At 33.8% G+C, this 23354-nt stretch overlaps 1 protein-coding gene across 1 annotated transcript in view; it reads left to right on the top strand.

Annotated features, from left to right (window-relative positions):
- Positions 1-1514, top strand: part of LOC149562113 (alpha 1,4-glycosyltransferase family protein) — a 184956-nt gene extending 183442 nt beyond the window's left edge. The window contains exon 5 of the mRNA XM_089825658.1: positions 859-1514. Within this exon, the coding sequence (XP_089681784.1) occupies positions 859-1045 (187 nt within the window). The 3' untranslated portion in view covers positions 1046-1514. The remainder of the gene's footprint in view (positions 1-858) is intronic.
- The last annotated feature ends 21840 nt before the right edge of the window (positions 1515-23354 follow it).

Here is a 23354-nt window from a genome sequence, read left to right as displayed (position 1 = left end):
ATTGCACACAGACAATGAACACGAACAACAGAATTCCTTAGATTATTCGCATATGCCAGAACATTACATTATGCTTCAATGATAAGATGATTACAATGCTTCCCGAAGGGGTTATAAATACTTTCCGAAGAACTTTCACGAAGGAGTCCATTGGCCACATACAACATGTCGCTACATAACAAAAACCTTTCCGAAGGGACCCGTCGGCTACATAACAAGAACCTTTCCGAAAGGACCTGTCAGCTGATACACAATTTCTACCGACGACATTCTGGAAATAAGATTTATACAATTGGATAAGCAAAAGAATCTCCAAGTTGATCATTAATCTGATTATAACAGAGTATTAAGAGAATTAACCTTGCATTTGCAAAAGTGTCAATAGGAAGAAAACTCTTGCAATAAAAGTTGTAAGTAAATAGTAGCAAAACTTCAATACTTTTTTAAGGGGACATTACAACGATTTGAGCATTGCAACTAAATAGATTTATTTCATTGTTCCTATAGGGATATTACATTTGTTGATTTATTCCGCAAACAATTAAAGCTTCTATGCATTATAGTATGTATGCTGCTGTGTTTCTTGTTATTTTGCATGAGAATTTATCAGTCATCAAAGTTGACAATAAAGTTTATAAGATCACCATATTATTTACTACAAATATTAAGTTATTGCAATTCTTCCATTTGGTGCTAATGTTAGTGATTACAATTAAATTTTGCACACTGCATCATTTTCTCTATGTTTATAGCCTATGGAAACAGTTTTGAAGCACACTGTAGCTGTTCCAAGTATGTGGAATTTGATTTTTTTTTTTCTGTGCTTAAAGCACTTTCTGATTATTGACTTATGTGCAGTTACTTCACAGCACCCAGCAATCAATATGACAAGGACGTGCAAGGAGTGCTTTTCAATAGGATTTTGAATGAATCCTTCACTTTGCATCTCTGGAATAGTGCAACATCAAAGTTGGTTCCTGAAAGTGACAGTCTCATTGAGAGAATACTAAACTACCATTGCCTTCATTGTACTGATTTATTGTAGTAGTACCAAGAGAAATTACTGTATCTATTCATGTGCAATTATTATTTACTAAGTGGCATGAATTTTCACGATATATGTAAATTATGGAAGCTGATTCAAACATCAGAGAACAAGGCTTTGATGTCTTGTATGTACAAGTGCGAGTTTATATAGATGAAGTATAAGCTAATATGTACTCTGGGATTGATGGGTAGGTAGGGCTTATATGAGCTTTAAAAAGATGGTCAATTCACTAAAAATTTCAGTTTCCATTAGAAAGCTTTCAGCACGAATGGAGTGAAGGTGAAGGGTTGACTGACCATTATACTGCTCGATTCAGAAGAAATGTTCTCATTTTTGTGAATTACAATGCTTGTAAATATGAACAGGATTTATATGTGCTTTTGCCAGTGGCCCGGCCTCTAGAAGGCAAATTTAACTTGTGTAATCTTTATCTTTGAAATCTTAAAAGGCAAGCTGTTTTTTTCTACATCAGAATATCCATGATTACTGCCTTGTGCGTGTCTCTGTGTATTGTTATCTGCGAACTAATGCACTTATTTTGTGAGACTTCTGCCATCCTGTAATGTGCATATGAATTAACCAATTTAAAAAGGCCACTCTAACTTCCATGAAGAAGAGGTGATTTGATGTTTAGAAAACAAATGGCAAGGATACGAAGTTGGGAACTGCTTACTCGTTGTCAGTTCACATAGTGGAATCTTCTTCCATAGACAACCTTTAATCTATTTTGACAACATATATGCTCTTGTGCTTTCTCACGTGTTTTTAATATATGATGTAGATAGGGAAAATGGTTAGTCTAGAAAATATGCAAGCTTAGTCACAAAGAACATAAATTTTAGAAATAAGTTTGCGTTAAAACAACTAAAAAAATGTAAACAAGTCATGCAAACTCAATATCATGCTCCATTGTCTTTCTCTTCCAAATTTATTATTGCTCTTACTGAAAAATGCATTGATATGACAAAGAAAACAAATATGAAAGCATAGTAGAAGTGGGGATACTCAAATCATGGTTAGCCACGAAGTGCGAAAGAAAGTTCATGAAATAGAAGAATGACTTAAAGATGAACAAACACGAAATGAACATTCAAATGGAAAAGAAATGTCATTAGACAATTAAGAAACCAAACAATAAATTAAATTAACAAAATTCCTCTCTAAAACACTAGACACATTAGATAAATTCAAATTTAATTGTAAAATGAAATAAGAAATAAAAAGGCCATTTAAATATTTAAATATTTAAATGTGCAATAAATGACAAAAAGATAAATAAATGAACTTTATCGAATTAATTAATTCCTTAGAAAGAACATTAGGTTATAATTAAGTAATTATAACAAATATTTGAAGCAAACCTAATACAAAATGATAATTACTTAAAATAAATGAGAAGACTACAATCCAAGATGATAAAATGAAAAATAATTGAAATAATTCAAAATTGATAAAAAAAAGCTAAAATTGAGGATTGACACAAATGATGAAAAAAAATGGGAGATCAGCGATGATCATTTTATTAGGTGTTTATATTTTACCCTTCTTTGAAATGATGTGATTTTGAACATTGTTTCAAAGAAAAAAAGGACCGAATTAAAAGAATGACAAACAAAAAAGCCGTGAGGGTGCCTCATCAAAATATTGAGCAAATTTTTTTAAAAAAGTGTATTTTTTTTCCAAAAGAAAAGTGAAAAACATAAGATTAAATAGAAATAAGACCAATGAAAGAGAAAAACAAGAGAAGTTGAAAGCAAAACAAATCCATCTTGAAAAGACTGAAACCAAAGCAAAACGAAAAACAAAACAAAAATCGATCCTTGCTTTTTTTTAATCAGTACACTATTTGTCTATCATAGAGCTTTTCCATATAGAAAAATGAATGCATCACATATATGAAGTTAGAGCGATTGTGCAATCCTTTTTGCATGAGATCATACATAATACAAACAAGGAATGTCCCAATTGACTCTGAAGCACATACTTCATAGATTGAGGAACATGTCCTAGAATTTTATGAGAACATCCCACAAATAGAAGATAGCGTAAAAACAGAAGACCACGAACCATCCCGACTACTCTCACCACTCTAGTATCCTTGAGTAGCATAGGAACATTGAAAAAGATGAATTTGATGACGAATAAGAAAAATCAAATAAAAGACCATGAACTATCGTAACTATTCTTACCACTCATTGATATCCTTAAGTAACATATGAATATGGTTCCAAAATGAAATCAATGAAATATAAGACTTACTAAATCAAACAAGCCAACAACCAATCATATCTAATTGCCAAAAATGATAGTTTAAAAGTAAAGATAATAATAATCAACATGTCTAGCTCCAAGGACACATCCTATATAAGACACAAGATAAGATAATGACATTGTCTGGTTTTGGGAAAGACACATCTCATATAAGAAAAAATATCGATGTACATGGTTCCCAAAACTAGATTAGAAATCCAAGAGATTTGTCACTTCTCTTATAAGGACTTCTTAATCAGTTCTAGCCAAGAAACAAGAACGATCTATGATAAGGTTCCCTTGCACTTCTAGCTCTATAGAACCAAGGTGGATTGGCGTACACCTCAATCCCAATTTGTTGGTCAACGGTTTTTTTTATAGAAGATAGAAAAGTATGTAAAACTTGGACAACTTCCCAAGATGGCTGAATCTCTTTGAGAATATCACAATCATTGAAATATATAAATACTGTAAGAATACTTTGATAAAATGCTTGAATTGAAATGTTTGAAAGAAATGTATGTTGTATAAAGATGCTTTGAAGCAAAACCTTCAACGATGAGCCAAATGTTGCTACCCTTGCTACAATGAAAAATATGGTGTCATCGATTGGTGTTAGCTCTACCACTCCTAGGAAGCCCGTTGTCTTGGTGTTGGCTTACTTCCTTGGGTGAGCTTATCCTTGCCGATTGTAATAGGTCTATGAATTTGGTGGCTTGACATTTTGCAATGGCCAAGGTGGACGATGGATGGATTACTATAAAAGGTAAACATCCAAAAAAGCCCTCCCCTTCTTTCAACATGATTCCTAGATCTCACTTGCATGGATCTAAGGGGAAATCTTAATTTTGTTGCTAGTCTTAGGACGGTCTAGTGTATGATTGCTTTTCTTTTCTTGACTATTAGGTTGCGTCTATGGGGGCTGCGAGTTGTTTGGTTCCCCCTTCTCCATCTTTGTCTTGTTTTGTCTCTGTTCCATTTCATTATTTGGAGCTCATTGTATATCTTTCGATACAGGTTGTAGGTCCCTTTATTAAAACTTACTTTGTGTTGGGTTTCAGGGTCCCTTCAAAACCTAATCTCACTTAATAAAAAACAATGAGCCAAATGCTTCTCTTCCAATGATTGAGAAGACTAGTGCTTAATTTAATTTGGCAACAGAGTTGATCCAATTCAACCCTATATACAATCATGTAGCACAATGTATATCCCAACACCATCAAATATTCAAGTGCTATCAATGTAAAAATGTTAAGTTCATACACACCTTTATCAATCCAAATGAATTTAAATTCTTGGACTAAAAACCAATCGAATGAGAAGCTTGATATACTTCATATTCATAAATTCCTTGACGATAAAAAAAACATGTGAGAGAAATAACTCTCTCACAAGCATCCCAAAAACAACAATTGATTTTGTAATCAATTATTACAAGAGACTAAATGAATAGGAGTTCAACTTCCATACAACAATTGAATTAGAAAAAATATTGGTTCTTTTTATTGACTTGAAAAAGATGGTACACTTGACTCTGGTTGCCTCCAAAAGGATATTTTGATCTTTGCATTTTACACCACATCTATACGTGCTTGAATAGTTTTCACACCCCTTTAGGTTGAAAAGACACCACCCTATTACAAATCTTTTTGAAAAAACTAACCGACTAACTAAATAATAATTATATGTCTTTCATATTTGGTTTTTGTTGGCAAATCAAAACACCTCATGAAAGACTAAGATATAAACTAAAGCTAGGAAATTTGATTTTCTAAACTAGGCCAGTTTTAGATTTTCAATTTTTGATCATTTCTAGCCTTTGTCGACATCATTTTTACAGCAAGACAAAATCTCAACATCCATTTTTAGAATCAAAGGCCAACCTCTGTTGATACCATTTTTATAGCAGGTCGAAATCTCAACATTAGTTTCCAAAATCAAATGCCAATTCTTCATGTATTTCCCTTTTGTCTTATTGAAATTCAAGCCAAAAATGGATTTACATTTGCATTGGAGTTTTAGATACTCTTTTAACAAATCACAGTCCTTGTACATCATAAGAAACTCTACTAAGTGTTTCACAAAGGTACATATTTCAAAAAGTTGCGCAACAAACAATCCTTCCTCGTATCAAGAAAAATATGAAAGGTTCTTCATTTCACAACCTTTTCCAAAGCATACTCACAAAATGGAGGCATGAAGCCAGTTCACTACTCTTGTATATCCAACCTTAAAAAATAGTGGTGGTAAGATGCTTGTTGTTGCTTCACTAGATCCTATACATTCATCCAACGAAATGGAAATGACTTTTCGTTATCGCAACCATTTTGTTTCTTACCTAGTGAAATACATTATCCTTTATCTATCTCTAACCAAAAATCATGTCAAGAAATAAATCTACCCATGTGATCATTACCCAAAAATATTGTGAGATGATAGACAAATGTGTCCTCACATAATTCTCATAATCAAGTATGAATCTTCTTTTTTACATGACACTTGGATCACTTGAATTTTGCAAAAGGGTTCCAACAATGGCTCTTTTTGGGGACGTATGCTCCTTGTGGGCATAGCAAGAATCAAGTTATCTCTGGAGAAGCAGACCATTAACTCATTCTCCTTGTTGAAAATTATTTCTAAACTTAATTTGGTGGTTCCAGGGCTCCTAGAATAAATGCCATTCCTTTCCTTTATCAAAGACCTTATTTTGGTTACGAAGTAATGCATACCTGCCAGTTATGTCATCATCATTTATTTTACCATTTCTCATATCCTGGTTAGTTAACTACCTATTTATTTGAAGCAAAAATTGATCGTTATATTTGAATTCTCCCTCACACACAACTTTATGATTTTTGATTAATTTCTAAAGGTAATCTCGCATAGTATTTTGACAAGATATTTTGTCCTTTCTTTCACATTTTGTTTCATCTTTTTATGCGGTTTTATTGTACAATGATTTCTCATAAAATCCCTTGCCTGACTCGTCAAGTCTTGTATTATGTAAGAGATTGGGAAAAAAATTAAAACCATCTCCAGGTGTGTTCTCTTCTCTACATTGATCAGACTGCATATAGTCTTCATCCTAAGAATTATACACTTCATCTATAAGGCATGTTTTCATCAAATGACATGACATTTTTCATCTGAATCATTTCATTAATTTGTTCATTTTTGGAGGTTGGTAAATATCTTGACCCATTTTTTGTGGACATGCCTCTAATATTCTATATCCAAAAGTTCTAAAATTTATTCACTGCTAAGATATTATTCTTCCTCATTATCAAATCCATTGACATCAATTTCAACATGCCTCATTATGCATGGATTTTTCTTCAATCTAATATGAAATTTCTTCTTCATTCAAGTCTAAAACATCATTTAGTTCATGTATCCCTCTCATGGATTCCACACTATATTTATCATCATCTTCCATGAATACATCTTGTAAATGTTTGAGCATAAGTTTCAAATTAGTCACCTGAGGTTCCCAACTCATGAAATTTACTTAGAAACTCCTTGCACATAGGTCTGGTATTCGAAGGTATTTCATGATAAATATTCACCATCCCCAAGAACAAATGCACTATAAATTCTCCTTCATATCTTTCCAAATTAAAAAATGTATCTAAGGGGATATATTAGATCTTGATTCCATAATATAGTCTTGATTTTCTTACTATTCATAGAACATGTTTTCTTCTCCATTAATTGCATCATAAAACACATCAAGAAACCATTGTTCAAACTCTCTCCACAATGGGATTCTCTTTGTAGGTAGTGAATCATATGCTTCTCTTACATTATGCTCTAATGCTTGAGCAAATAACTGCATCACTCAATCTTCTGGAGAAATATCATAATCCTATATAAATGTATAAAATGCCTCTGAATGATCAAGTATTAATTCATCATACTCTTCTTGAAATTTCAGTACTAGTTGTGAAAGTATAGGGAATAAATTATCTGGGATACATTGAAATCATCGAAGATCCAATGAATTGATGCCATCTAGAATAAATAGTTTTCTCTAAAATAGGTTTTTATTTTCAAACATTCTATAATACAATTGCTATCTCTTTAAAAAAGGAGAATTTTAATCTCCTTCCAAGTGTTTCTCTCCTTAGTAGAGTTATCGACTAAAATGTTTTGTTGAATAGAGTCCACCTCATTTTGAGGAAAATATTGTCCTTCCAGTAGAGTGTGTTTTGTAACCAAAGATTCTCGAACTATTTATAAGATTTCTCTCCAATAGAGTCACCAATCTGTTTGCTCCCAAAATCATAAATTGGAAATCTAAGAGATCTACCACTTCTCTTATAAGAACTTCTTAGTCAGTTCTAGCCAATGGACGAGAATTATTTATAATCAATTTCCCCTGCACTTCTAGCTTTATTAAACCAAGGTGGGTGGGCCTACACCTCAACCCCAATCTTTTGGTTTAAGGCTTTTTGTAGAAGATAAAAAGTATGTAAAATTTGGATAACTTCCCAAGATGGCAGAATATCCTTGAGAATATCACAATCACTGCAAAATTTGAATATTGTCAGAATGCTTTGAAAAATGCTCGAATTGAAGTGTTTTGAGGAAATGTATGTTGTATAAAAATGCCTTGAAATAAAACTTTCAAAATTAGCCAAATGCTTATCTTACAACGATTGATAAGATGCCTGATTTAGTTTGGGCAATATAGTCTATTTACTGCAACCCTACGCACAATCTTGTAAGGCAATATATATTCTAGCACCATCAACTATTCAAATTCTATTGACACAAAAAATGTAAGTTCATACACATATTTAATAGACCAAATGAATTTAATTTCTTGGGAAAAAAGCCAATTGGAAAAGAAATAAAAAATACGTAATCTTCACAAATTCCTAGATGACTAGACAAATATGTGAGGCAAATAAAAATCTATCAAAAGAATTATAAGAATATTTAATTTTATAATCAATAATTACAAGAGACTAGTCAAATAGAAATTCAACATTCATACCACAATTGAAACTAAAAAATATTGGTTCATTTTATTGATTTGAAAATGATGGTACACTTGAGTTCATGCTTTCAGTTGCCTCCAAAATGATATTATGATATATTCCCTACTCCCCTTACTTTTAATACCACTCATATATGTTCTTGAATAGTTCTTACACCTCTTAATGGTGAAAAGACACTACCCTATTACAAATCCTTTCAAAAAATCTAATCAACCAACTAAATATTAACTACCTATAATTCAGAATCAACTATGGTCAACAATCTAAAACACGTCATAAAAGGCTAGGATTGTGATTCAAGTCGAGAAATTTAATTTTATGGACTAGATTGATTTTAGATTTTTAATTTTTGATCATTTTTAACCTCTATTGACATCATTTTTATACCATTTCGAAATCTAAGCATTAATTTTTAGAATCAAAGGCCAACTCTTAATGTATTTCCCTTTTATCTTATTAAAATTCTTGCCAAATGTGGATTTACATTTGCTTTAGATTTTTAGATACTCTTTTAACAAATCGTAGTCCTTGTACATCATAAGAAAATCTGCCAAATGATAGAGGTACGTATTTTAAAAACTTCCAGTATGTCACAATGACACTTCCTCATATCAAGCAAAATCTAAAAGATCCACTATTTTCCAACCTTTCCCAAAGCATACTTGTGAAATGGTGGCAAATTACTTCACTACCCTTGTCTATGTTCCTTGGTGAAATAGTGATGTAAAGCAACTCGTTGTTGTTTTCCTAAATCGTATACATTCATCCCACAAAATGAGAATGAGTTTGCAATATTTCAACCATTCCATTTATTCCTTGGGGAAATAGTGAAATACCTTATCCTATATTTATCTTCAATCAAAAATATTGTTAGGGAAATTTTTTTCCCATGTGATCATCACCCAAGAATGTTGTGAGATAATAGAAAAATGTGTCTTCACATAATTCTCATAATTATGTATGAATCTTCTTCTTAACATGACATTTGAGTCACTTGTCTATACAAAATATCAAGGTTCCAAAAGGAAAAATGACATAAGATTGAATAGTGATGATTGATTAATAATGAAAAGTTTAATCGAACTAATCAACACCTTTTGACAAATGGGGCATGGACTTCATTGGTCCAATAGACCCTCCATCAAATGGGAAATCATATATCCTTGTATGTACTGACTACCTTAGAAAATGGGTCAAAGTCAAATCCATGAAGTATGCCTATGACCATATAGTTGCCAAATTTCTATATGAAGAAATCTTAACTCGATATGGCATACCTAGAGAACTTGTTAATGACTAGGGTGCTCAATTCACTTCCAATCTAATCATAGAACTCATGAAGGAATATAATATCAGACATTGAAAATCAAGCCCCTATCACCCTCAAACTAATGGACAAGCCAAAGTCACAAATCGGGAGATAGAAATCATCTTGACAAAGATAGTTCATTTGCATTGCAGGGATTTGAGCAAAAAACTACCAAAAGCTATCTGGGCATAGCGAACAACATGGAAGACCACTATAGGATTCACAACATTTGAACTATTATATGGAAAAAAAGAAATGCTACCCATTGATTTTGAACAAAAAACTTTAAGAACAACACTAGAGTTAAAAATTGACCTTCCTATAGCACAAAGAGAGCACCTACTACATCTTAATTCTTTGAATGAAATGTGCGTCTTTCCTGGAATGAACATAAATCATATAGAAGCAAAGGAAATAATGGCATGACTCCCACGTTAAGAATAAGAAATTTCAAATTGGCGACTAGTCATTTCTCTATGATTCTAGATTTAAAGACATATTAGGCAAGCTACAAACATGATGGCAGGGTCCTTATGAAATAGGTCATGTCTTTGCAAATGGAGCTATCTAGTTAACCACAATTGATCTAGTATGCTTCAAGTTATTAGTCAATGAACATTGGATAAAGTTGTATAAATAGCCCCAAATAAAAGAAGACTTCCTACAACAATTTCAATAGCTAGTTTCAAATGCACAATAGGTAACACTTCCTATAGTAGAAGGTGTTGACCTTCTGCCTGTAGCTCTTCAATAAGAATTCCTTCGAAACATGCCCATAATAAAAAATTTATGTCCACATAAAGTTCAAATTCTCCATTCACTTTCTTATTTATTCTTTTTCAACCCATCTTATTTCTTTCTCTACCATCCACCCATCTTCCATGTCATCATTTTACAATGCTTTCAATAAAACAGTGAGTTTTCCAACATATGCTGTCATTGCTGACCTTCAACTCTCACCACCTTTATCTGGCATGTGCAATGATCAAATTAGTAGGTATAAGCTTTTCAAATTTTATCCATTTTTAGCGCATAGATTTTGTTGGTTATATCTATTACTGTATTAAATATATTGTTGCGACGTTATGCCATTTTTGTACCTTGTTCCATGTATGACAAGTGAGGACACTTGTCCATGTTTCGTAGGGGGTAGGGAAGGTTACTAATTCCTAATGAAATTTCTATTTATTCATTAAAAGATCCTCAAATTTGTACTCTCTCTTTGTTTGATTAAAATCTAGTTGCCATAGTATGCAAGTGTCAAGCATCGTACCTTTATTCTCAAATTATTCCTTATTGTCAGACTAAGATGTGACCCAAATTAAAATGATGTGACCCAAATTTAATTTTGAAGTGATTCTTGCATATCTATGATTTATTTTCATTAAAGCCACATTATTATTGCTCATGATGTATTGTTCATGACAGAAATTCATAGAAAAGAATGTGAAAAGGGTTCTTGGTTTTAAAAAAGAGAGAGTCTGAATTCACAAAAGGGAAGAAGGTAATTATGCAAATAGAGAAAAAGTTGAAATTAGCAAGCACAAATGGGAGTATAGTTGTAGCGATGAGAATCAGTGGAACATAGTGTTTTACTTTCTAATGTAGAAGTAGTAAGAAGGTTTAATGCATGTGGCTGGCTAGGTTATTTCTTGAAACTAATAGAGTTTGATGAAGAAGTAGCTACTAAATTTATAGGTACATTTGAGGAAGGTGAAGCAACAATATGGGGATTGACAATTGTTGCCATAGAAGAGCGGATAGTAGATGTAACTGGGCTACCAATAGTAGGAGAATATTACCCCAATGCACATGATGCTAGATCATCTAGGGCCTAGTTTTTCATACCAAGTGACCCTCCATTGGATATTACTAAGCATGGATGCAAAAGAATGTCTCTTTTGCCATCGTACAATGAGTTGGCCGTACACATTACTAGGTATTTTACCTATAAAAGAAGATTTTCATATTGCATGCACATCATTTTAAGTTACTCAATTATGTAAGGCATAATTTTCTAGTAAATGTCCCCAATTTCTTGTACAATATGTTGTGTATTAGTGCTGAGGAAACCTAGAAAGGGAAGGACAACTCTATTACTCACCATGCCCTAATCAAATTGTTCATAGAGAGATCTCCTAGGGATGCCTCTCCCATGTCATGGGTAGAATTTTTCTAGCATAAAACCCTATAACGTCAGACTGCCCCTAATGAACAACAAAACAAAGATAATGCAGTCCCTACTGACACAACTACTAAGCAAAGCACCTAAGGTGTGGAAACTAAAAATGTGCAAGAAAATGTGCCTTTACTCACTCAAATGAGCAATGTACCTACCTCTACATGAGAAAAGAGAAAACATAAATTACAAGAAGAAACCTCGGCTCCAACAATAGAAAAACAAAACCCTATAGTCTCAAATCAAAAGAAAACAAAGTTGAATCCTATAGCAGCCACTCTTGCAGTAGAGACATCAAAAAGGGTTAGAAGGAAAGAGGCTATGGTCCCTAAAGAAACTTCTATGTGAAGAAGCCCTAGAATGAGAGGGAAAACTCCTAAAGTGACCGCAAAAAGCCAGTCTACTTACCCAAACCAACTAATGAAGAATCCCCATTACAAGTTATCCTGGATGATTCCCCCAATTAACATAAAATTCTAGATATTCCTCGAAACCTTGATGAGGAATGTAATGTTGAGAAGAATGAAAGCCAAAATAAGCCCTAGCAAGCCAACATGATACTCCAGGCCATAAAAAAAGAAAAGCCCCCAATAACGCATCAGTTAACATGTTCAAAAATTGCCCTAGTTCCCTACAAGAAAACATGGTTTAAAAATTTCTTGGAAAAGTCATGGAGAGAAAAGAGGAAGAAAAATAACTAGAAAGAAGAAAGTGGCCCAGTTACCTTGCAAATGCTTCTTTTTTGGTTATATAATAAACATGTGTTAACAATAGCCCTATGGAAAGAGGAGAAAAAGGAAATGAAGAGGGTAATAACATATCAAGGTGAAGAAATTGCAGACTTAAAAGAGAAATTGACAAAATAGAAGCAAAAGATGCATCATGCCCTTAAATTGGTTGACCAAATAACTACTTGGAGGCCACCACCTAGGATCTATGTTTAAAGGAACAATTCCTTTTATTCCAGCTCATGATGACCCTCAGAGATATAAATATAGAATTCAGATTAGCTCAAGAATTCTATGGTTTGTACCAAACTCTTCCACCATGAAAACAAAATTTATTATGTGAATTGTATGTGCACAATATCATTATCCCTATAGAAACTCAATGGAATCCTTTACCTTACATAAGGGATATATATCTTAGGGCCCTAATGTCCTGGATGCACAATGGGGCCAATTATGATAGACAATTGAACAATTACAGAGATGAGGAGAGAAAAAAATCCCTTCCATTAAGAGCAAAGAGCAGTAAACCAAAAGAAATTCTTAGGGATTAGCTCATGTTGACCTCTGGGAATGTTCACAAGGAGATAAGAGAGCAAATCTTTGAGGCCAAAACAAAGGTATACACAAAATATGATAACATGCCTTACTTTTTCTTTCAAAGAGCCATGGCTGGTGTTAAAAGTAGATGGGGTAGATTACTTGAGGGAGTTAGTAAATCAAAGCCACACAGTCCTATCAACCTAGAGGCAACCCTTCACCAAGCTTCAAAATACATACAACTGGGAGGGCAAACTAGACTAGAAATTTGGTGTCCATTAACAATGCAGCCGCCCATGCTCCTTTGGCCCCTATATGACATCAACTCTGAATGACTTGACAAGTTGTAGGAGGATCATAGAAGGGAAGTATGGGAAAGAACAAGAGGATTTACTACACATTCAAGAGTAGTAGGCGAGGGAGGACTAAAGTTGGAGACTTCTAATCAATGAATAGAAGATGCAATGCTTGAGGACAAGCATTAAACTTACTAGGGGGTAGATGATGAGGCTAATTATTGACTCTATTTTATGATAATTTTAATACTGCTAAGACATTTGTGAACTTATGCTTAGTTGAACTTATGATAAAGTCCAAATAGAATCGTTAACCCATGGGTAGATAGTTATGTCATATTTTTATAATATTATACATATAATGTAGTATTTTATATAACCATCAAAATGTGTGTTCTAATATTTGGATTTAATTTGATTATGCTTATTTGCAATTATTTCTACATCATAACTAACTTGTTAAGGAAGAAGCTGGAGGATGGTTGACAACATCGAAGGAGGAGCATTAAGGCCCAGCCACAGTGGAAGAATCATAATGATACTAGGAGACATGATTGCTATAAAGGAGGAGCTATTATTCCAGAAATATAGGGATTAAGTGTTGCTATATTCCTTTTGTATTTACTATTGTGTTGGATTGGCTATCCAAACTTTATTGCTCATACTGCGAGATGTTATATTTTCTTCTTCTTCTCTGGCATATTTGTAGTTAGTTTGTTTTCTTTCCCATTTTAGAATAAGTATCGATCCTCTATTTATAAGGACTGGATCAATAGTTTTGTTGTTAGAGAAAAGTTTATGGAAAAACATTGTTGACTCTCATAGTGAGTTGTTTTACAGTTTTATGTATTATTCTTATGTAAGGAGTTTTGGAATATAATGAAGTGATTCTTGGTTTACATTCTATGTTAGAAGATTAGAAGAATCCAACCAAGGGGGCTTACTTGGGAGGTGGATTAAATTATAGTAGTGTAGATTTACTTCCAACATTTCTAGTATTTCAAGTAGAAGTTGTAAGTTTCTCCCTATAGCATCATACATTGTGAGCGTTCCTACAACATTTGCAAGAGCAATTATAGTGGATGGTCTGAGTTGAAATATAAGTTAGCATTTAATTGTATATCTAGCATTCTTTTTAGTGAAGAGTTAAGTGTGTTACTTTCCTGTAGCATTAGTGTAGGTTCTTTCTTTGCATTTTACTTTCCTGCAACGTAAGCATAACAACTCCTTAAGAAACCTAGTGCACATACCATGCCGACCATTTCAAGTATATGTCCCTGGGTTGACAAATTAAATGCACCTAATGGTGGAGGAAGTAATCCTTATGTTGAATAAACTATTCCTAAGTATGGCCTTGGGCATGATTATCACACACCTATTGTGAGGTGGACCACAAGCTTTAGTGGGCCAAGAGATTCTCTCCATGGACTAGTAGCCATATTGATAATATGTGGATGAGTAACAAGAATTAGTTGAGTAACATGAATAAGAGGTTTGAGGAAAATTTTGGAATTTTTACTGGGAATAGATGACCCCTTTTTGGAAGGAAGGAAAGTTGTATTTCTAGGAAGAGAAGGGATTTTAGTAAGTAAATCAAATCAATATTGTTGAGACCACCTTGATTTAGCTAAACTTGATGGATTTTTGGCCTTCTTCCTCCACAAATAAACTTGTTCATAATTCTCTAGTGTGATAGGCTATGATTGTCAAACACAAATCACCACAAGGGTATAAAACTTCAAACAAAAGAAATAGGCTTCTAATGGAATTCTCTCCCCAATAGATTTGCCAAATACTATTTGGTGGAAATTTTCAAACTAACAGTTTATGCAAATTTAATTGTAAAGTAGGGTTACCAACCATAGCATGTGAGACATAGTCTCTCCTACCTTAAAGGGAAGGCTCCCCCTTTTGACCATTCTTTGGATCAAGTCAAGGTAAGAAAGAAGTTAAAAGATTTTATAAATGGGTGTTGTTGATATTCTTTCTCCTTATTTCAAAAAAGAGTCCACTTAATCATGGAGTGAGTAACAGACAAGATCAATCTCTATAACTACACTTCTATCTAACAGTTGAACATAGTGATACTAATACCAAACACCAACTCACGTGTTGATTGAAAACTATGTCTAGTTTTTCTAATCTATAAGAAAAATACCTATAACTGGGGCACACAAACTTCTAGAAGTAGATGATTTCTAAGATGTAATTCTAAAAATTGGATGAATACAAGATAGTAATACAAACCACAGTCATAGCTTGTAGTCTATATTACCATAATTTCTCCTAGTTACAGATTCAAATGCAATTACTTTCCATACTATATTCTAAAACACATATAGTATTACTATGAATGGAAGACAATAAACTCAAATTTTAGTCACATATTCCAATTTAATTCTACCACATTTATTTCTAGACACAACTTCAAAATAAAATTAATTTTGTATTCACATTTCTTTTCAAGATTGCACTACACAATCGCAATTATGCTTTAACAAGTTTGGAAGAGTTCTCTTTCATATAACAAAGTTTTTATTTACAATGAGGGGCATTCCTTTATATAGGAAAATGAGTGAGATAAAGATGGAGAAAAAGGTGGGAGAAAATAAACCACCTTGACTAAGTCAAACTAATAAAAAAGATTTATTGGATTACATGACTGAAGGTCTATGTAATTGGATTACATACACATAAATTTTACTTTGATACTTGGTGATATGAAGTTAATAGTTTACTGGAAAATATTTGATTTGATATTGTCGACAAGTTTCTAAGATAAGTTGTTGAATTGTGAAGTTATGAAAAGTGTTTAAGGACCTATAGGATAATTGAATATAAGTGATCCACCCCCCTATTTATCTAAGTGGTATTAGAACTAAGTAATTGGAGGAGAAAGTCTAAAGGATCTTGAGCTTGTAAAGATCTAAAGATGTATAAGAGGGAGGTTCCTAAGCTGAATAAGGGGAACTCTACATTATGGAAAAGAAGGATGAGATTGTACTTTTGAGGCATTGGAGACAATGTATTTCATTATCTAGATAATCAGTATGTACCTCTTACCACCTACAATTATTTATTAGATGAGGGCAAAAAAAAACACAACAAATTGATTATAGAGATTTCTTCTTCTTGTATTGATACTAATTTTAATGATATAAAAGACCATGACACTACAAAATAAATGTAGGATAAGCTCATGCTTGTTCATGGTGGAGATTAGAATATGTTGAGAGATAAAGTTGAAATCCTAAGAGGAAAATATAATGACATGAGGATGAAGGAGAAAAAATTGCCCAATACAACAAACAAATCAAGGAAGTTGTTAGTTGTTGGCATTAAGTTATTATTGCCATTAGTGACAACACTTATCTATATCAGTATAGCTACCGAGCTCAGCATTCAGTTTCCTACATTCATCGAGATTCATAGTTTACATTGAGCATCTACAGTGTATACCAAGCATTCTAGTGTTAACCGAGCTTCACAGTTCACACCAAGCATTCCAATGTTAACCAAGCTTCATAATTCACACCGAGCATTCCAATGTTACCTGAGCTTCGCAGTTCACACCGAGCATTCTAGTGTTATCCGAGCTTTGCAGTTCACACCAAGCTTCACAGTGTTTACCAAGTGATGGAAGTGTAATGTTTACCAAGTGATGGAAGTGTAGTGTTTACCGAGTGATAGAAGTGTAACGTTTATCGAGTAATGGAAGTGTAGTGTTTACTATTGGGCCGACTTAGTAATTTTTTGTTCACTTGTGTTTTGGTCGACCTTGCAATTGTGATTATTAGAATGGTATATATGTAATGTATTATATCATTTGCAAGATGTATGTATGTATCAAGATAGACATGTAATGTTTTGAGAAGAATGAAAGTGAATTAGTAGAAGAGCAGAGTATTCAGCAAGGTCTATAAGGAGCAGTAAAGATTCATCAGTCACAAGAGGTGATCTATACTTCAAGGATCTAATCAACAAATCAAGTTTGTAAGTAGATCCACTGTTTCATCTTAACAGGTGAATCAATTTTGTAAATCCTTTAACAGGGTAGACTTAACAGTCTTTGCATAAATCTCCTAATAGAGTGCATACTTTAGTGTATGTTTGTAAATCCTCTAACAAGGTGGACCTAGCAATCCTTTTTGCTCCTAACAGGGCAGATCACCAAAAGTGGTCAGTGTAAGCCTTAACAGGCCAACTTCATACTGCAGTAACGAAGTTTTGTGGGTATCATCCCCACCTTAGTTTTACTTTCTATTTGGAATATTTTTGGGTGACCAAATCTCCGTGTACATGTGTTATGGATGTTTGATTTCTCATATATGTAGTAGATTAGAAGAATAAATGGTGAATAGTATATATGGTTAAAGTGTTGAATTGTTTAAAGTTTTGAAGTTACTAATTCACCCCTCCCCTCTTGGTAACCTATCATATCTTGAATATTTCCAACAATTGGTATCAGAGCAGTTTGGTTCTTAGGACAAAGCTTGATAGCTTGAGAAAAGATCAAGGACAATAGAGATATTTAGACTTGACAAAGCTATTGAAAATGAAAAGCTAGATTTGGAAATGGCCATGGCTCAACTCAAAGAAGAAAAAGTGCATCTTTCTCAATCCCTAAAGAGAAGGAAGGAACTTGAAAGAAAAATGAATGATCATCAGTATGTTGGAGAAAAGATAGAAGACCTTTTATCATCAAGCAGTTCAGATGAAGCTAATGAGGCTATCAAGGAACTCCTAGCAAAGAATGGTTCTCTGCAGGAAGAAGTAAGAAAGCTTAAAAGAGAACAAGAAATCCAATGAATCAGGCTATGTGAAGTTTTGGAACAAAGAGACAAGGAAAATGAAGACTTAGAGGCAAGAAATAATCAATTCCTTTAGCATGGAGATCTTGTGGATCAACTATCTAATGCAAATGAAGAAATTATGAATTTGAGATCTGAGAATGAAAGCCTAAGGAATGATTTAATCACTGAAAGACAAATCAATGAAAGCTTAAAAAGTGACTTGAGATCTGAAAGACAAATCAATGAAAGTTTGGAAAATGACTTAATCACTAAAAAGAAAACCAATGAGAGAATGATGAAATCTCAAGCAGACATGGCTTAATTAAATCAACAAAGTGAGCAGAATCTTCATAGACAAAAAAGTAAAGCTGGACTTGGTTATAAGGAAGAAGGTGAAACCTCCAAACAATGTGCCCAAAGGAATCAAAGACCTACTTGAAATCACTGTGGTAAGTTAGGTCATACATCAAACAAGTTTTGGAGCAATGGAAAAGGTAAATTCAATGGTAAATGCTACAATTGTAGTCAGCATGGTCATAAATCTAATGAATGCAAGGAGAAACCAAAATTTGAAGGAAATTGTCACAAATGCAAGAAGCATGGTCACAAGACATTCCAATGTAGATCCAAATTATTCAATCCAACTGAACAACTTGTCAAGGCAATCTTTGGATGGGACTACAATACCTGGTGTAGATGTCATTATTGTGGAGAATATGGACATATTGGCAAAAATTTCTCAAGGCATCACTTGAGAAAAAGAGATACAATAGTAAGATGTTATACATGTACATAACTCGGTCATATAGCTAAAAATTGCATGAATATAGGAAGAGTTGAAGATGAAAAGAAAGCTAAAGTTGAAAACATTTAGAAGCAGATGAGACAACAGTGGATTCCAAAATCTACTAAGCAAGATAGTTCAAATGATGGCAATTTCACTCAAGAAGTGAGTGACTCCACCATTTCCAATTAGATTCATAAAGGAGGATATGGAACTACATCTTCTAGTGATATCTCAAGCAGTTCCAAAATAAAAGAAAGCAATATGATCAAATCAGTATTCCAGATACACAAAAAGCATATCTTTTGTCGAGTTGCATCTACCAAGGAAGGTCAGTTGAAGACCTTACCAAGCTAGGTCGGGAGTAACTAAAAGTTTTGTTCAATCACTGAGTTGCAAGCTTCTATCGAGCAAGTCAATGATAGCCTGTCAAGCACTATGTCATCTTAGCTACCTTCGTACCAAGCATTAATGAAATTTTTTTTTATCAAAAGAGTAGAATTTGATTTCATTCTTCATCGCGATTTCAGAGCTAAGAAATTTTCAGGTGAAATTCAAGCAATTTCGAGTGATTCCAAGCGATTTTCTAGTGAAAGATTTGTTCGAAAATTTCTATATTTTACTAAGCATCAATGTCATCCAAGAGCAGTTGTGGCACAAAGGCAAAACGAGGTTTAGAAATGCTTGTAAAGGGTACAAAATGGAAAGTGCCAAACTTCAAAATTGTTTCGACCATTGCAGAATCACTTGACCCTAATGGTGCTCAATCTCAAATTCCACCAAAGGTACTCCTTATAAACAATATTCGTACACATTTTAAATGTTTTGTTCAAGAGATTGGAAACCTAGAGATGGATAATGCCCTAGGAGAAATGAGTGTTGATGGCTCTTTGAAACTCGAGCATAAGCATCTTGAAACCAAAGGCTTGACTCATATCTCGCATATGCCAAGAAGCTTCCAAACCAAATGGATTAGGTATATTCTGAGTTAGGTGCACAATGGGAAATTATGGTTAGAGCAGCCAATGTTAATCACACAGAAGATGATTCAAAAAATCATAGGTCTCCTTATGCTCAACAAAGTGAAGGTTAACAAAACCCTAGGACAGGATGAGTTATAGAAGAAAACCATAACAGAATGGGACGATAGAGGTTTGAAGGTTAGCACTATATCTGATGTCGAACTAAGATTTGGCACTCATGTCATTGCCCACAAAATTTATAGCTCTAGTCAACTGAACAGTGTACCTTGTGAGGTTGTGGATTTGGCTTTCAAAATTGTAAAGAAGAACCTTGAATTTGACCTGTCGGAATTACTATTGAAACAATTAAACAAGAACATGGATAGTATAAGGACTTCAAAGAACAATCCCTATAAATTTGGTTCTCTATTGACTTGTTTATTTTTCTATATTCAAAAATTCTTTCCATCTAAAGGAACTGTAGTGTGGAGAAAAGATATTCCCATTCTTTATCAGATTAATGAGTTTGTAGTAGAAATGGGTGAAAATTTTGATAGCATCATGGATAATTATTTTGAAGACTTCAAGGAAAGGATGAATAATAGGTTCTAAATTCCACCAAAATTGGTTGAAGACTACAAAGATGATGTATGCTTCATGGTTGACTGTGATAAAGTGTACATTCAGGCAGTCAAACCCCAAGTTGCATGCGTGAAACCTCTTCCTTATGAGGTTAATATTGATGAAGCTGGGACATTATTGAAGCACTGGTGAATGAGCTAGTAGACCCAAAGCAACAAATTTTTGGAACATATGATGAGGCAAAGGCCAAAATTGAGCTTGAAATCAAGCTACCCTAGGCTATAAGCAAAGGCAAGAGGAAGATAGCTAAGTTGAAAATTGCTACCGGCCCTCTTATGCTTACAAAAGGAAAAGGTGAGGATGAAGGAGATGATGAAGAAGAAGAAGGAGAAGAAGAAGAAGATGATGATGAATCTAAGGAGGAACCGCCAAAGAAGAAAGGTAAGGAAATTATTACCAAACCTAAGAAGAAGCATACTGCGGTATTCTCTAGAAGAACCATAAAAGGAAAATAGGAACCTATACTGGTCAGGCCTCCACTCAAATTCAAGGAAAGGCTTAAACAATTAAAAGAGGGAGCTGGCATCACAAATTTTAAGGCATTAAAATTTGAAACAAGAACTGATGCTGAGAAAATGTAGATTGAGGAACTGGTACTCAATAAGATGGGTAAATGGAAATACTCCCCGGACCAGCTTGCCTCTCAAATCTCCAAAGAACTGTTGGAGAGATTGCAACTGAGATGGGAGTCAGCCACCCAAACATCTAAAGACATATATGAGCAATCTCTAAGGAATCTTCTACCGAGTCTTATTGGAGCAAAAATAAAGGTAGCAATGAAGAACCATGAAGGTAAAATGATGATTAGATTTCACACATGTTTGATTTTAATTAAAGTCGAGCATGTTGTAAATGATGCAACAAACATGTGGAAGAACATTTATCATCAGCAAAATCCTAGTGAAGATCCAGTTGAAATCAAGGATGATGATAGCAATGACAGTGATGATTTTGATAGCACTCCACCCATCACAGTTACTCCAGGAGAGCTACATGCACTAATGGAAGAAAAAGAGGAAGAAGACAAGGAGGAAGAAGCACACGAGGAAGGAAAAGATGAAGAGGATCTAGTTAAAATTGCAGCAAAAGTGATTGCATCCCTTCCTCACTCTCCACCAAAAACTGTTACATCCACTATGGAGACAGGTTCTGCAAGTAAGATTGCGAGCACAATAGTCACATCAATTGCTCAATCTTCACCAGCCACCTCCCAGCTCCTAGTATCTAAAACAGATGTGCCAAGCACTTCATCTACCGAGCTGTTTGTCACTTCTTCAGCTACTGAGCCAACCTCCTCAGTTCCTTCACCATCAATGAGTGTATCAGTAAGTTCTACAATTTTATTTTCATCAATTCCAGTAAGTTCTACAGTTTTGTTTTCGTTAGCATCATCTGTATCTACTTCCACTCCAATTAGTTCAGATACTACTATGGGTACTTTACCAAGTATGTTACCATTTTTGGGAAGTATTTTTGATCTGGTTAATACTTCTATTGACATTCAATCCTCAAGTCCTATCCCAGTTTTCACTACTAGCCCTTCTATCTCCACTATTGTGTCTATTCCTAAGACCAAACCAGTCAGCACAGAAGTCAAACAAAATCATCCATTAAAACTTCTTATCACTGGAAAGGAAATTGCAGAAGATATTAACTTGGACATAGAGATAGTGATTCCAAAGATTGATTATGACAATGCTACCATTGAAGATATGAGGTTAACCAATCAACTAATAGAGATGAAAGCTACGCAAAAATAGTTAAGATTAGAAAGGGATAAGGAATATAGGATAATTGAAAATGCCAAGAATATTATTACAAATGCCATATGTGTTGAAGTAGATTCTACTCAACACATTTTGATTCAGTTAGAAGAGGTTGTACAAAAATTTAATGAGGATTCTTCTAGTCAAGAGAAACTTATTGAGAAAGTTGAAAAGAAATTTGATAATAAGGTGCTAGAGAATATTGCTCAAAAGATAGCAATAAAGCAAGTTGAATTATCAACATTTTTGGGAAATTTTGAAAATTCTTTTAATAATGTAGCATCACTTTTTGCTAAACTTTGTGATGTTTCTAGTTTTACCAAAGAAATAAAGGATAAGTTGAATAAGTTTGATATTGATATGAAATCAAGTGCATCCAAGTTGAAGGTGGACTCCTCCTCCACAACCTCCCATCACACCAAGATCAGATATTTGGTAGATGTACAGGCAGAACTATTGAGAGAGGAAGCTAGGATCTAGTCTACACTCATAGACATCCAAAACATGATCCTTCCTATCATGGACACAATGCAAAAAAATCTTTTTCATTGCAAAAAATTGGTCCAAGATCAGAACTTCTCAGTGGCTGATCACTTGATCCAATTATCAACAGAAGTTCAAATTGCTCTCTCCACTTGTCAAATTTTGCAACAGACTTGGGATAGTACTTTTGCAACCATCCTTAAGGTACATCAAGAATTTTTATCTCACTTTGGTGTAGCCATATAAATTGTATATATGTAGTCCTTTGGCATTATTGTCAAAAAGGGGGAGAGATTCAGAGATTTAGCATAATAAATGAGGAGAGTTATCACTATAAGAGATAGGGGGAGTTAGCACTCATTAGAGTTAGCATGTGTACATAAGTATATTTGTATATAGAAATGTATATGCAGTAGTTCTACAAAAGATTAATTTTGAAAAACCAAAATTCATTGAGTCAGGAAATGTACATATGTTTTGGCTTATAAGTGTTTTGTCACTAATGCCAAAGGGGGAGATTGTTGGCATTAAGTAATTATTATTGCCATTAGTGACAACACTTATCTATATC

The sequence above is a fragment of the Cupressus sempervirens genome, chromosome 4, assembly GCF_028749045.1.
Source record: "Cupressus sempervirens isolate cs-2001-9-10 chromosome 4, ASM2874904v1, whole genome shotgun sequence".
In the NCBI taxonomy this organism is placed as follows: domain Eukaryota; kingdom Viridiplantae; phylum Streptophyta; class Pinopsida; order Cupressales; family Cupressaceae; genus Cupressus; species Cupressus sempervirens.
The sequence above is the reverse complement of the archived record's forward strand: the minus strand, read 5'-3'. Positions and strand labels throughout refer to the sequence as shown.